The sequence below is a fragment of the Leuresthes tenuis genome, unplaced genomic scaffold (genome assembly GCF_036924035.1).
Source record: "Leuresthes tenuis unplaced genomic scaffold, fLeuTen1.0.hap1 SCAF_19, whole genome shotgun sequence".
In the NCBI taxonomy this organism is placed as follows: Eukaryota; Metazoa; Chordata; class Actinopteri; order Atheriniformes; family Atherinopsidae; genus Leuresthes; species Leuresthes tenuis.
In genome coordinates this window covers 16,049,248-16,064,910 of record NW_027325373.1, presented here as the reverse complement: position 1 = coordinate 16,064,910, position 15,663 = coordinate 16,049,248, and the positions used below count along the sequence as shown (strand labels likewise).

At 41.3% G+C, this 15,663-nt stretch overlaps 1 protein-coding gene across 1 annotated transcript in view; it reads left to right on the top strand.

Annotated features, from left to right (window-relative positions):
* The window catches only part of pcsk5a (proprotein convertase subtilisin/kexin type 5a), a 29,592-nt gene that overhangs the window by 8,647 nt on the left and 5,282 nt on the right, over nt 1–15,663 (top strand). The window contains exons 9-33 of the mRNA XM_072372591.1: nt 295–395; nt 492–595; nt 861–981; nt 1,254–1,442; nt 3,395–3,531; nt 3,666–3,788; nt 3,956–4,058; nt 4,340–4,530; nt 4,735–4,819; nt 5,255–5,358; nt 5,475–5,613; nt 5,863–5,978; nt 6,359–6,461; nt 7,281–7,417; nt 8,462–8,662; nt 8,817–8,885; nt 9,052–9,094; nt 9,262–9,404; nt 9,786–9,986; nt 11,789–11,872; nt 11,989–12,187; nt 12,846–13,060; nt 13,799–14,041; nt 14,683–14,919; nt 15,034–15,211. Coding sequence (XP_072228692.1) covers nt 295–395; nt 492–595; nt 861–981; nt 1,254–1,442; nt 3,395–3,531; nt 3,666–3,788; nt 3,956–4,058; nt 4,340–4,530; nt 4,735–4,819; nt 5,255–5,358; nt 5,475–5,613; nt 5,863–5,978; nt 6,359–6,461; nt 7,281–7,417; nt 8,462–8,662; nt 8,817–8,885; nt 9,052–9,094; nt 9,262–9,404; nt 9,786–9,986; nt 11,789–11,872; nt 11,989–12,187; nt 12,846–13,060; nt 13,799–14,041; nt 14,683–14,919; nt 15,034–15,211 — 3,566 coding nt within the window. The remainder of the gene's footprint in view (nt 1–294; nt 396–491; nt 596–860; nt 982–1,253; nt 1,443–3,394; nt 3,532–3,665; nt 3,789–3,955; nt 4,059–4,339; nt 4,531–4,734; nt 4,820–5,254; nt 5,359–5,474; nt 5,614–5,862; nt 5,979–6,358; nt 6,462–7,280; nt 7,418–8,461; nt 8,663–8,816; nt 8,886–9,051; nt 9,095–9,261; nt 9,405–9,785; nt 9,987–11,788; nt 11,873–11,988; nt 12,188–12,845; nt 13,061–13,798; nt 14,042–14,682; nt 14,920–15,033; nt 15,212–15,663) is intronic.

Genomic DNA, 15,663 nt, shown 5'->3' with positions numbered 1-15,663 from the left:
TAACTGTGGGAAAGAAATATGGGAATGAGACATTAGGATGAACCATTTTCAGAATGTAGAGGTTCATTGCAAAACTGCTTACTCATGAAGTAGCCATGCAGACTCATTTGATGGCATGTGTGGAACATTAAATATTTTCAACTGAAATCGTGATCTCTAAGTCCAATACTGTCATTGTTTTGATCATTTTCCCATAACAATTGGATACATTTGTGACTATAAATCTATATAGAGATACAGAAAATGACTAGTGTTTAATACTGAGAAACTAACAAGATCTAGTGCCCTCGACAGGTGACTCTGGGACCACAGCGGAGCTGCAGAAGGGCTCAGTCGGGGACTTCCCTCTCCTCCTCCGTGGCAGCCGGTGTCATTGCTCTCACTTTGGAGGCCAAGTGAGCTACTCACTTCCACACAAAATCCATACATTCAGGCCAGGTTGAACTCTGTGAAGCAACCATTTTGTTTCCCTCTGTTTGACCTTTTTACAGTCCTGATCTAACGTGGAGGGATGTGCAGCACATTATTGTCCGATCATCGAAAGCTCATTATCTTACTGCTCCTGACTGGCATGTTAATGGAGCTGGATATAAAGGTGCCATCAGATCTCATATGTTTTCAGCATTTGTTAGACGTTTAACTTACACATCATCAGGCTGAAATCCTCTGAAAAAAAAAGCTATTTTGTTCTCTAAGCTTTTCGAGGGAAACCATGAAGCAGTGAGTTTAATATAAACTAATGAGATACAGTGATAAATGCATAGTCTCTGGAGGATGAGAAGCCTTTTAGAAGCGTCTGTGCCCTCTATGCCCCAACTAATGCAGTGTGTATGTCTGTGTTGTGTATGTTTGTCTGTTAGTGAGCCATCTTTTTGGCTTTGGCCTGCTGGATGCTGAGAGCATGGTGAAGGAGGCTGAGCGCTGGAAACAAGTCCCCCCACAGCATGAGTGTGTGGAGGAGGCTGACATCCAGCTGAGCAGGTATCACACTAACATAACTACAAGAGATCTTCACCTCGAGTCAGGGCTTGCCTTGATTTCTTCTCTTCTATCACACGTCATCTATTCTTGTCTCAGTTCTCCCTTGGATTTCTCTCACACTGATGCTCACATACTTTAATGGGTGTCGTTTTCTTTAGTGTTGCTCTTCTTGTAACTCTCTCTTGTGCCTCTTGTTTTCTGTCTCTCCTCTTATCTCTACTGCTTGATGTGTCTTTATTCTTTTTTCTTCTCCCCTCTGTGTCTCATGACAGGATTATTCATCCAGGCTCAGAGCTGACATCTGCGTATGAGACTACAGGCTGCTCCAACAAGGCCTTGCAGCATGTTGTTTATGTGGAGCATGTCATCGTCCGTGTAACCATCACTCACAGTCGTCGTGGCAACCTTTCCATTAAGCTCACATCACCTTCAGGCACTGTGTCAGAGCTGCTAGATAACAGGTAACCAAGATGAATGCAATGCCACACCCACATCCTCAACTTATGGTGGTTTCTGTACATAATCATCCGTGAGCATGATATTCTTTAAGAGTTCGACATCTACTCCTCGAAGCCAAAGTCTTCAGTCTAGCAGCTAGGGGAGATGAATAGATTTTGGCAAACACTTCTGGAAAAATCACAGGATTAATGCTCATATGGTGCTTCAAGGGAACTAACGTTTGGGCGAGTTCCTGGCAAAATTAATGTCTGGCAAGTTTTTAGCATGCAGTGTATTACTTGATTAACAATGCCTTTCCAAAAATACACCACAAATAAGCAACAAAAAACATCTGCAGCAATGTGTGATTTAAGAAATACTCTTAACATAAAACTCAACAAAAAAAATATGATAATGTAATAATGCTCTTCTGTGAAAGTAAGTAAGTACACCCCTAGCATCAGAGGCTCGTACTTCCTCTGTAACAGTAGAACTTTGGTAGGTGTTTGCACAACAGACCTGCAGCTTTCTTGCTTCTTGAGTTGCAAGCTGCCTCTTTTAAATCCTTCTTTCAACAAAAGTGGGACAAACATGCGCAAAGAAAAAAATCTGTGCAATATTAAGCTTTATGAAAAAGCAAGTGATGGGATTCAAATCAGGGCTTTGGCTTAGCCATTCCATAACTGTCAGTTCCTAATTTCTGAACAATTTCTTGGTGGATTTACTCGAGTGCTAAGGATCATTGCCCTGTTGAAAGCACAATTTCTAGTTCAGTTCAAACTTTTTGAAAAGCAAATTGAACACAAAGTTGTGATATGTGGCTTCACATTAAATTCATATTGGACATCATTATCAATGCGTTTGGAGCAAATACACTACTCTTGATGTTGTTGTCAAGTGGTGGTCATCAAAGAAAAGAGACTTTAGCCATGTTCAAGAGAAAAAACAAGAGAGGTCTTTAGGAATTTGTTTCATATCAATACTTTTGTGTTTTTTCTTTCAAGTCAGTGGGCGTTGGCCATGTTTATTATCTAGAGGCATTAACAGCTATTTGTGATCAGTCATGTGAGTGACATATTTGTTGAATCCAAAGTTATTTAGAAAATATATGCATTTCCTTCTCACCCAGTTCACATTAAATTATACCTAAGAAATATATCTTAAATATATCTTTTCAAACAAATGAATTTCTTTTGGAAGTCTTTTTTTTTTTTTAAATACAAAAAATCACATGAAGCGTGCCTGAAAATACTTTCACAGTTTCCATCAAATGCTTGTAATACGTGGCTTCAAAATGTGTGGGACAACCGCTGATGGAAGCAAGACTGTTGTCTTCAAGCACACTTAAACATTGCCTGACATCTTCCCCATGCATGTCAGATATCACAGCAGACTTCTGGTGAACATTCAACTCTTGGGCTGAATTTGTTGAAGTCCTTGGCGTTTGAAACCTATGAGGATTTACAGATTTTCTTTCTATTCCCAAAGCAGACTCATAGGCATCGACAACCCCTCTTCAAAGGATTTCATAGATTTATTTAATCTTCTGCTCTAGAATGTCATGGGTTTGAGGGTACTTACTTTTTTCATGTATCTATCAGATTTCATTTTTTGATGCTTTTTAGATTTCATTGATTTAAATTAGTTTGTTTTTGCATAACACATTTTTGTATCTGTTGTCCTTGTTTGAACATTGTTTGCTATGTAATTTGTTGAAAGAGACATTTTTTTCATTGGATGTAAGTATTTAGCTGCATCTGCATTAAAATTGTCAAACATACAGAAGAATGGAATCTATTAGAATACATGACAAAAAGGTTTGTTTTATGTCCAGGGCTCAAGTTTCTTGTAATACTCCATCCAGAATGATTCATTAGTAATTAGGGACCATTATTAATTAAACAGCGTATTCACACAGTGAGCAGTAGTAGTAGATATTGTTCTGTGCTAAAGATTGTACAATATTTTGGTTTAGGCCTCTTGACAACTCCACTGAGGGATTTCAGAACTGGGAGTTCATGACGACTCATTGCTGGGGGGAGCTGGCAGCAGGGGAATGGACTTTGAAAATCAAAGATACTCCCTCTCAAAAAAGAGACAACACTCAACTAGGTTTGCTTTTCCTCTTTGTAGCGTCTCAACAATATGAGACCTAAATACACCGAACTTCAAGTAGAAAAAGCTGTTATAGAGTGCGCGCCTCATGGGACAAACCTGTTTTCTTTCTTCTTTTTGTTGTTTCATAGGGATGCTAAAAAAGTGGTCCCTGGTGATTTATGGCACTGCAGAGGGGCCGTATCCCGCGCATCATCAGCGAGCCCGATCAGCTGAGATTCCTACTGATGAAGATCTCACTGAGGATTACAATGGTGAGACTAATACCCTGATCTTTCGTAGCTCAGACCTCTCAGGGAATGCACTCTGTTGCAAATTTACAGTATATGATTATTCCTACATAGACATGGAATTAAAACAGCATATCTTCTCTGTCACTGCTGTGATGGTGCTGTGATTTTGCGAGTGTTTGCCCTTGCAGGACCCTGCGACCCAGAATGTAGTGGCGATGGCTGTGAGGGGCCAGGCCCGCAGCAGTGTGTCACATGCCTACACTTTTTTGTCAAGTTCAAGAACAACTCAAGGTCAGTCTGATTATATAGCATAGAGTACAATTTGTAGATCCAGAAAGCACATGTTGACTCTGTTATTGTGATTGATATGTTCTACATTTGAAAATAATCAGCAGTAAATAAGTAGACATTTTTACCTCATATGCTAAATTCCACAAGCTTGGGTGTTTTAAAAAAATAGTTGCATTAAGGTGACAAAGATAGATCAGAAAATTTAATTTTCTTCCTACCCACTCATTTTCATAGTTTCCCTTGTTGCCCTCTTTATGGTTTATGTCATGCTTGTCCAATAGGTTGTGTGTATCAGAGTGTCCCAGAGGGTTCTGGGGAGACCGTCGGCGTTGTAAGAGGTGCTTCTCCTCCTGTGAGAGCTGCACTGGGAGTCGTAGTGATCAGTGCACTTCCTGTCTGCCAGGTCATCACCTTACAGAGGGGACCAATACTTGCACAGCCACCTGCGGGGATAACTACTACCTTGATCACGGTTGGACTCTTGTCTTTCCACTTGTCTTCTTTTAAACATTTAATCACATTTCTTTAAAAAAGTATTCAGAAGAAATATCATTGGGTTAAGGGATCCATAGTTTGCACAGACTGAATAAAGCTGCCTTTGAAATTGCTGATAACCAGTCAATTGTTGTAACTGCGGTTGTGGCACTGATGTGTGTATTGTTTGTTTTCCCCACAGATACGAATATGTGTAAAAAGTGCAGTGAAAACTGCTTAAAGTGCACCTCCTACAGCATCTGCACTGAATGCAAACCAGACACAAGGTGAGACAATTTCTCTGATGATGCTTGAATTAACTGCTCAGTAAACACTGCTCCCTCTTTTGCAGCCGCTGAGAATACTGATGCTCCCTGTACACACACCCTTGGCAGCATTGCTGCAATTAGAAAAAAACACAATATTTTCAATTCTCTCCCATCCTTCCCTTCTCACTCTCAACTCAGGAGGGAAAGTGTATCTTGAATTGCATTTTGCAGAATCATTTTACAGAGTTCAAAACAAATGACAAATTAACCATGATGTTAAGTTGGAAGTTTCCAGAATACAGTGTTGACTGACTCAGTTCACCAAGTGCTTGTGGTGGTGTACTGTGGGCTGGAAAAGCAAGCCCACAGTCTGAAGGCAATGACTCATCTTTACAGTGTCACATGATTGACTGAGTGTGTCACGGTGCCACATGCTCTCTCCGCCCTCTCCAGTCTGCAGGGGAACCGGTGCCAGCGGAGCTGTGCAGCCGGATTTTACCATGACACGCAGGAGGGCGTGTGCAAGCCCTGTCACGAGGCCTGTGCTACCTGTGCAGGTGAGAGAGCGAGGTCAAGGGTCTTCATGCATAATCTGTATGAAACTTCTTTAAAATTCTTTAAAACTTACAACATGACTCCGTTTAAAAAGTGTTTGCACTTTGTGCGGCTTCAGGTGCAGGTGTTGAGGCGTGCAGCCATTGTGCAGAAGGCTACTTGACGGAGGAGTGGAGGTGTGTGTCTTTCTGCAGTGCTGGCTTCTACGCCACAGTGCCAAGCCCAGAGATAGCTGATGGGCACAGGATATGTAGGAGGTGAGCTCTCTGGTGTGTGTTCAGGTGTGGGTGGTTTGTTTATCGGCTGACGGCAGGACTTATTCTGGTGGTTGGCTTCAATGTGTGTTTGTGCTTATTTTGGCGCTTGTGTTCGTGGTTGTGTGCCTGTATGTAGTGGGGGGGGGGGTGACTTGTTTTCTCTCTCTTGTTTATTTTTTACAAATTTCTTATTTTTCATCATGTGTGTTTGTGCATGCTTGTGTTTAGCTTCTCTGCTGTTCTCCTCAGGTGTGACGCCAGCTGTCTCACCTGTGTGGGCCCGAGCCAGGGGAACTGCAGCAGCTGTTCCAATGGTCACAGCCTGCAGGAGGGAGTGTGTGTTGTTAACACTGTGTGCACAGACGGTCAGTCAACCGTCTCCCTCTTCTATTTCATGTTTGTTCACTACTGCTGGACAATTATAATGCAAACCTGGCACCTCACCAATATATTTAATGCAAAAAAACAGCTGATATAGTATATTCAAAAAAGCTTCCAATGTGTGCTGATATTAAAGGTTCGAATAGTCTGCTTCTTATATATGTTTATAGTGACATCATTGTCTCTTTTCTCAGAATCACCTGAATCCACACTAAGTCAGCTGTGTAGATTTTTAAAAACAAATCCTGTGGAACTGTTTGGTTTTATGTGCCTTCCACTCTTTGGTATTTTACATTAAGCCCACATCCATGCCTCAGACAGTTATTCGTCTCTGAGTCAGCACGGTTCTCTTGCTGTCTATCAGGAGAGTACCATGACAGTGACGGGGTGTGCCACGCGTGTGATGCAACGTGTCTGAAATGCACAGGGCCGCGAAGCCAAGACTGCATCAGCTGCGTTTCTTCAAAGTGAGTTAGACCTTTTCGAGTAAAAATCTGAAGGGAAATGAACGCATCACACTTTATCTGAGTATTAAATGTTATTTCAGTATTGTTCATTGTACCAAATAATAATAGTTCAGATGCATAAGTATTAGTGCTATCAAAGCCTATATAAATGAAAGATTAGATGTCCATGTTTGATAACATTACACATTTTCTGTATCATCAAAAGCCTGTGTGAGGATGTTTAATGCTCTCGTGTAACATGAGAGCATTAAACTCTCATGTTACACGCTGCGGTACATTTGTTGATGCAATATACTACCCCCAGCTTTAAGGATTCTTTCAAAAGTAAAGAAGATGATTAGTTTCTATCAGTGCACTTCAATGAAAATTCACTCAAAAGAAAAATGTCTTTCTGTCTTGTATTTCATCATTTAATCTGATGCGTTTTTTATGATTTCTGAAATTAGTGATCCTTAGTCATACCACCTGTTTAAGTACTCTGTTATGGCTCTAACACTATGTTTGTCATACAGCTAAATGTCATTGGGACCTGATGGATAAGGACCTTCCTAAGACTTTTGCACAGTATTTCATACCAGCATATTGGTTGATTTTAGAAAGATTTAGTTTACTATTTAAAATCTTCTGATTTGCCTACTATTTTAACTTCCATCCCCACGCCTCGTTCTCCTCTCCCTTTGTTAACTCACTCAGTTGCACTTGTGTAAATGTGCCATATGGTGCATGCTGGAATGTAAATCAGCTCGGCTCATTTACAAAGACATCATTTGAATATGTTGATTTTTTTTCTGGTTTTGATGAGTTTTATTTTGGCTGCAGAGTTCTAGATGAAGGCCGCTGTGTGGAGGCGTGTGCCAAGGGCAAGCACCAGTCAGGTGGACAATGTCACCTGTGTGACCACACATGTGCCACATGTGTAGATGCAGGGCCTGCCAACTGTACCAGCTGTGATACTGGTAAGGAACAAACGGTCAGCCGCGGTGTGGGTAAGCATATTGAACAGATGGCTGACATATTAAAAGAAAAATATGCCATGGCTCTGTTATAATGCTGGGGCAAATTACTGGCATGGTTTCGGTCCACTTGTCTCTATAGATGGAAGTGTCACTGAAAAATGTATAAACAGTAGTTGAGCGGTATCATCTTTATCCTGTGACAAAACATTTTCATCCTGCTGGGAGCGGCATTTTCCAGGATGACAATTCACCCACCTGGAGGACATAATGGATCACTGAATGGTTTTATAAATGTGAAAATGATGTGAATCATTTGCCATAGCCTTTTCATTCACCCCATCTCAACCCAAGTGAACATGTGTGAGAGAATTTAGACAGATGCTCTAGACAGCGCTCTCATCATAATCATCATAACACCAAATGAAGCTTCAGTAGAGTGACTTTTAGAATCAATGCCAAGGTGAGCTGAAACTGTTCTGGCAGTGCATGATGGCCCAAAACCTCAGTGAGACATTTTAATTTGTTTTACTTTAATTGGTCCCTTCTTTGTGTGTTATGTGGGTGTAAAGTGTTAAGCAGGTTAGGGTATTTTTCATCCTCTATCTTCATAGTTGCATAGATAAAACATTCAGTCACAGTCAAAACATTTGACTGGTGTTACGCTTTTTCACCACACAATGGACAACAAACAACTGAGTGAGTAGAATGAATTTCATCCTGTATTAGTCACTAGCTGTGTCTGTCAGCAGCTGTTTGGTGATAATTTAATCTGGTTTTATGGCTTTTCTCCTACAATAAGCTGCCTGCTGCAGGTGAAGATGACGCTCATGAGAGTGGTGACAGTGAATCGATAGATTTTTTTTTCCCGGTTTGTCTCTACAAGTGACCCAGTGCATGTAATCATTTTGTCACTTACATTTTGCCCGATCATTTTATTGACTATATAAGTAAATTAAGATGGAAAGCTTTGTACATTGCTTTAACTTAGTAAAAGTATTGACAACCATGACGTTCAGTGAGTAAGGTCCACCTTTTATTCTCCAGATAAGTTTGGAATGGAGCGTTACCTGCATAAAGGCCTGTGTCTGGACAGCTGCCCTGAGGCCTTTTACCACACCAATGTGAAGACCTGTGAGCCCTGTTCCAAGCACTGTCAGATCTGCACAAACCCCAACCACTGCCTGAAGTGTAACTCCTCCTACTATGTCTCTGATGGAGTGTGTGTGAAGCTGGAGTGTGGAGAAGGTAAACACAGCGTTGTTTGTGTAATGGTTTTAGTGTAGCTCTTTGGTGATCTTGTGGAGTATTGTTTGATGCATGTCCACCTTCATCTTATACTCACGCTCTTATTCTGACTGTTGTCTTTCCCCTCTACTTTGCCTCCTTTCTGTGTTCTTAGGGGAGGTGGAGGATCCAGATTACGATGACTGCATGGCGTGTGAGGAAGGCTGCAAGAAGTGTGTCTTGTGTAAGTCAGTGTTTGTTATAGTTGCTATAATATCGTTCTCTCCAAATGAGCGGTGCCTCCAGGTGACTGAGTTCTCATATCAGTGTGGCGCGAGACACATTCAAAGCTTTTTTCAGGCAGTTCCTGTTCAAAAGGAGAGTTGAGTTTTTTTGCCTGCTTTCAACAGATAACCCCAGGCACTGCCTGTCCTGCACCGAGGGCTTTTACAAGTAAGGCTGTGTGCCTCGCTGTCACCATGTGTGATCTCACCTCTGCACTCGCTCTGCCTTTCATTTCACCGCTATACATGAATGAAAAGGCTTCTTTTTGCTGTTGGAACAGAGTGGATTTCTGTGCATGTGTGACTGCGGATGTAGACTTCTGCTTTTATTGTCAGCTTTCAGGATGGTTGCTACAAAAACTGCCCAGCAAAGACGTACAGCGTGGAAGAAGAGATGACTTGCGTTCCATGTGATGACAACTGTGTCAGCTGTGACGAACATGAGTGCTATTGGTGTGAGACTGACCTCTTCTTATCAGGTAGAGTGGTAGAGGTCCCCTATCCAAGCACCAAAAGTGCTCATTATACATCTTTATGCATAACATATTAATACCTTTGTTAGTCTTGATATGTGTATATGTATTTTTTGACACTGTCTGTTGTCTTTTACTTGCAAATCATAATGCACATTGTTACACCACTCTGTCTGCAGCAGTTCATGTTTTATTTTCATCATTCTAATTGGAAAATTATTCTCTATATTGTTATATATTTGCTGTATATGTAAATATATATCCATTTTTTATTTTTTTTACATACACAGTATTACTGTATACCCTCTTTATCAATGGAGTTCCCCTTTAAGTAAAGTACACCCACCCAAAATGGTGAACTTAAAACAGAATCTTCTTTTTCCGCAGAGGGAAAGTGTGTTTACGTATGCCCTGATGGTTTCTACGGTGATGAAGACTCCAACGACTGTGAGGAGTGTCACTCAGACTGTGAGACATGTAGTGGCCCGGAGGACAATGACTGTCTGTCGTGTGAGAAGGGGAAGATGCTTGAAAACGGGGAGTGTGTGTCTGACCATGAGGTCTGTCCTATTAAGACCTTTCTCAACGGTGAGACTAATACTTATATTCCACTAATCCAACTGTCTGCATTTAATGAGGCAGGGATTTGGACACTTTCACAGGGGCAGAGAAGAAATCTTTGAGGGTAATTGGTCTGTGTGCCACCATCTCTGAACCTGTACCAACTTACGCACTCAAAGCAGAATGAATGTCAGACAGATACAGACTTTTAAATAATTGACTGTATATCCTGAACATTTTGTTCCCTCCATGAACAGACTTTTAAACAACATTGCAATTAGTGTGAGGCCAGACATCTTAATTATAGGAGCTAAAATAATTCTAACAGAAGTGCATGGGTTAACACAGAGGTTGAAAACGAACACACAAAAGTAAAGTTCTTTTTAAAACTTTAAATCTCAGCAACAGCAAAACTTCAGCTTTCAGAAAGATAGTTGTTGTTATGTGGTTTTAGAAGAAAAGCAAAATGGAATTGTTGTACCACTGACAGTTTCTGGGTTCCTCTGGAAATACTAGATCAATATATTTCCCACTAGTCTTCTGGGGGTACTTCTGAAATGATTCCATATAAGTAAATATTAAGCTTCAAGGATACATATTTTGTACCTGATTTGATGCGCTGCCAAATGTGAGAAGCTCATGCACAATTACTGTAATGGTACATAGATTTATAATCCTAGATACTGATTATGTATTGGTATTAAATTCTGTTACTAAGGTGTTTCTAATTCTCTCTATGCGAAAAACACACTTTAAAAATGAGAGATCGAATTATAGAATGGAACAAAATTTAACTTATTACAAAGAATGAATTTAAAACATTGGTCGTAATTAGACTCCAATGTATCATCTCGGTGGAGAAGTGAAATGAAGAATGGGTAGGACAGGACAGAGTTACAAGGTGGCAGAGATTTTGGTTTAGGTTTCCTTGGGCATCAAGAAAAGGTGGAAATAGAGAGACGGGTTGCGCTGTAGTCACATTGCAAGGAGAAGATCATTTCAAAGGGTTAAATTGGCTTGAAAAGTATCATACTTATTGAACTTAAACAAAAGAACCGTTAAAGTTGTGTTCGCTAATGTCAGAAGTGGTCTTATATGTGCCTTGGGGTCTTTAGCCAAAGTGACCCAATGTACCCCTCTTTACCAAAGTTGAAATAGCCTATTGATGCACTATGACAAAAAGTGAGTGCTACAGAATCCACATACAACATTTGTAGAAACTCAGACGCTCAAATACTAAGAAGAAAGGAAAACTCAATAGATATCCGTGTTCACACGAATCTACAGGTTTGTAGTAGGTACTTTAGATAAGACAGTCCCTGAATTTAATTCTAAACAGTAATCAGCAGTGTGTCACATTTACGATGTTTATAACATCAGAATGTTATCAAGTTTGGTGAAGAGTTTAGAGCATCACAGCAATTAATGAGCACCCAAAGAAGCATATTTGTCTTCTATTTCTATGCAGGGTAAATGAAACGGGGAAGTTTAATTTGCTGTGATGCATGTATGGGTTGGATCTAAGTATGTACATCTCATGTAGGGCAGCAACTCGCGTCAGGTGGTGACAGGCTACATAAAATTCAAGACAGATTTAAACGACTTTCTGGCTCTTAATGTAGCCAGAAATCTCGATGGCTGTTTGAAGGCTATGACAGGACACAACTTTGAATCAAAACACTTGATTTTCCAGTCTGTTTACAATCTTTGTCTGTAGCCAATTCTAAGCCATTGATTGATATTATAAAGGTCCTTGATCAGGGCTCAGTTTTCCTTTGTTGTGTCAAAGCTGGGGCTTTGTGATAATCAAGGTTTTGTTTTTCCTTCAGATGACGGGGCATGTGAGGACTGCCACCCGTCCTGTGAGTCCTGTTCTGGAGAGGAGAAAAACCAGTGCACAAAATGTGCAAAAGGTCCGTCAGTCCCTCATACCTCCAAAAGCAGTTTCATATTTTCAAGGTTAGACTAAATTCTGTCCAGCATCTATCTTTATAGCGATGATGTTTATTGCTCGCTGTTTGTCCTCCAGGGCGATTTTTGACCATGCAGCAGACATGTGTGTCGAAGTGCCCCGTGGGCTTCTTTGCCAGTCGACTGAGCGGTGTGTGTGAGGCATGCCCTCCGGGCTGCTTGCAGTGTGTGGACGCTCAGAGCTGCAGCCGCTGTCAGAGCAGTCGGAAAGCTCAGTTGTTCCTGCAGGATGGACAGTGTGTTCAAGAGTGTGTCAGGTCAGGGTTCAGCGCTATCACCGCTGGTTTGACTCCTTTAATTGTGCGTGCATGCTTCTTTTCAGCTCTGTGAATATTCTCAGTTTGATGAGATTTAACCTTGCAGGCAAAATCTTGTTATAATCACATCTCTTGAACATCAGGCCAGATGTTTGAAGCACATGCTCTGAAATGCCAAAAATAAATGTCAGAGGACATATTTATTGTCATGGTTATACTATTTCCTTCTCTGTGTTCATGAGCAGTTAAACTGGGACATATGCTGTTTGCTGTGATGATAATCTCATTTTCATTACTGATTTAATTGACCAAAAAGCTTTTCAGCATTGCTTATGCTCAACACATTTGTCTTGATAAATTGTTACTTGTCCCGTTTATAATGCAGCAGAGAACAGAACAAGATGTCAGTTTGCTTGTTTACCCCAGCAGCATTTCTGACAGCTTATTTGGTATTTTTTACATGAAACCTGTCCATCTTAATATGAGACAAGCAAATCTGTTTACAGAAGTAAATTCTTACTTATTACTACAATGTCAATTTAAGCAGGAATATGAGAGAGATGCTATTTGTGTGCAATGTGCTGCCTTTTCAGCAGATTAATAAGACACATTAATGCTTTGTTTGTCTATGCATCTACTGATCTCTGGATCCCAACAGGGGTTATCCTGCTGGCCAGCAGTGTCGCAGCTGCACGCCCGGCTGTGCGTCCTGTGAGAGGAACGCATCTCACTGTCTCACCTGTGAAGAGCCTCTCCTCCTACACAAGCACCAGTGTGTGGAGAAGTGTCCTCCAGCGCACATTGTCCGGGAAGGCGAGTGCCATCACTGCCCTGCGGCCTGCCGAGAGTGCAACCCACTCGGGCAGTGCACAGGTACCGAAACACAATGCAAACCAAGGTCACAAACAAGGACAAAGTCAGCTGGTTAAACTCATTCACAATGTGTGCTTTTGCGGCGCTGCAAATCAAAACTGAATGTAATAGTTTGCAAATGCTTTGAACCATATGTTTCATTTAAGACGGTGCAAAGACAACATGTGTTGAAACTGAGAAAATGATATTGCCTTTTTTAGAAAAACATGTTATGTCACCTCTCCATTTAACAGTCAAGTGTTTACCATTTCAGTTTGACACAGCATTTCGGGTACCCAACAGTTCAGTGCCTCTTTTGTTTTATCTTTTATTTTAGAACTGTTTTCAGGTGGGTAGATTTTATAAACCGCAATTCTGGATGCAGCAACAAACTATGTTTGTTGACAGTGGTTTCCAATGCAGACATTGCTTTGACACCAGCTGAAGGACCTGATAAGCTGATATGAAGAGTAAATCGAACGGTGATAGGTTCAGTGTTTTTTTTCACTTATTCTGAGCATTCTGTGTTACAGCACTCTTTTGGATACAAGAGAAATAAGTGGGCTTGACATATTGCACAGTTTTTGTCTCACCTTGCCTGCTTTTTTTTAATTTATTTATTGTATTTTTCGAACAAATTCTTTAAAGCATTATTCTTCTTTTACAGCCCTCTCCAAGAACTAAGAGCTCTTAGTTTAATTTCACTGAGTTGTAATGATTTTTCGACTCTGTGTAGTTCAAAAGCTGTCCCTTCTGCAGGCTGTGAGAAGTATCATTTCCTTCATGAGGGCCTCTGCGTGCAAAAGTGCCCTGAGAGGTTCTTTGAGGACACTGAGCAAGGAGAGTGTTTGCATTGCCACCCCGACTGCGCTTTGTGTGATGGGCCGAACAGCAATGACTGCGATGCCTGCTTGGCCCCCGAGGCCACCCTGCACAATGGGGCCTGTCTGTCTGCCTGCCCCTCCCATACATACAGAGATGCTATAACAGGAGAGTGTAAAGGTATAACATTGTTCACACAGTGCAAGATGTACAGTAGCAGCTTAACCATCTTTTCATTGCATCTCGTTTGCCATAAAATGCACTCATCTAAATTAAAATACAGCCATATATAAAAGTATGACTAAGTCAGCTCCATCTCTCCTAAAACAGATGCAGTGTTTTCTGTCCCGCAGAGCGCCCTTCATGCATTTTCTCAATTATATTCTCTACTATGCCTGAGAGTATTTCTTGACTTCGGCTCAGACTAAAATAGCAAAGCTTTTCAGACAGTTAACAGGCAGCTGTCAAACACTGGGAACTGCGCAGAGATGCCAACAACAGTTCCCTAGAGAGAACCACACCGCTCTGGTTTTGTTTTCCCAAAAAACAGAGGATGCCGTGTTTCTCAGGAAAATGTTGTAGGCAGTGCCTGCTTTTGTTACAATTGAAAGTAGCTGCCAGTAGAAAGATATTTTAAAAGGACGTACAATGCTGTGCTGCAAAATGATGCATTATTCTGCTACAGAAAATGATTTATAGACCATATTTTCGTGCACTCAGTGGGTAAAATGTACAGTATAGTTCTAGTTCCTCAGTTACAACTATTTACTGTTGTCATGATGACACCATTTTTTTCAGTCACTACATTCCTGTATTTCCAGATTGTGATGCATCGTGCCTCACATGCTTTGGGCCCCACGCGGGCTCCTGCACCAGCTGCAGAGAGGATCAGAGGCTAGACAACCACAACCGCTGTGTGCCATTAGCCAATCAGTGCTCACCTCATCAGTATGCAGACCAGGAGGGAGAGTGCCATCCTTGCCACAAATACTGCCACAGGTGTTCAGGCCCAGGCAAAACCCATTGCCTGAGCTGCAACCAGAGACATCTCCTGCTCAGTGAGTCAAATTTAGTTTCAGTGCATTTTCTGAGGGTAGTGTGTCCAGGGAAGCTCCTTGTGCTTCTATGACATGTTTGATAAGCTGCGTAATTATGTTTGTTTGCTGGTCCAGATGGCACCTGTGTGGATGAGTGCCCAACAGGCTACTATGAAGAAGAGACAGAGCAGAAATGTCAACCCTGCCACGCTTCCTGTCATTCGTGTGTTGGAAAGCAGAGCCACCAGTGTCTCACCTGCAAAGCCCACCTATTCCGAGAGGCCAAAGAGTGTGTGGAGACGTGCCAGCATGGGTAGTTTAACCTGCTCACAATCCAACTATGCTACTCATCCATCACATTAAATGCGGTGGCACAGAATTGTGATTAATAAAAGATCAGCCTGGCAACATAATGTCATTGTGAACACTAAACCAGGACAGGTTTGGAGATGTGAGCTAATTTAGCTTGAGATTTAAATAGCCCTTCATGTGGCCTGGTCCAGTAATTGAGAGAGTTAAATTAATGTGCCGTTAAATTGATGTGCAGTTAAATACTCAAGATAAACCAGCAAGATACAAAGGCTACATAAGTACCTTTCAGACGTTTTTAACAGTGCAACCTTCCTCAGTAATGAATAGAAGGTTTTGTTGCAACTGCATCTTTTCTGTTATGTTGGTCTGTCTCATATCTAAGTACTTTTGGACGTGTTTGGCTGTATGTGAGGCTGTGAAAAGGAATTTTCTTTGAGCACGGACAAAGCTCTG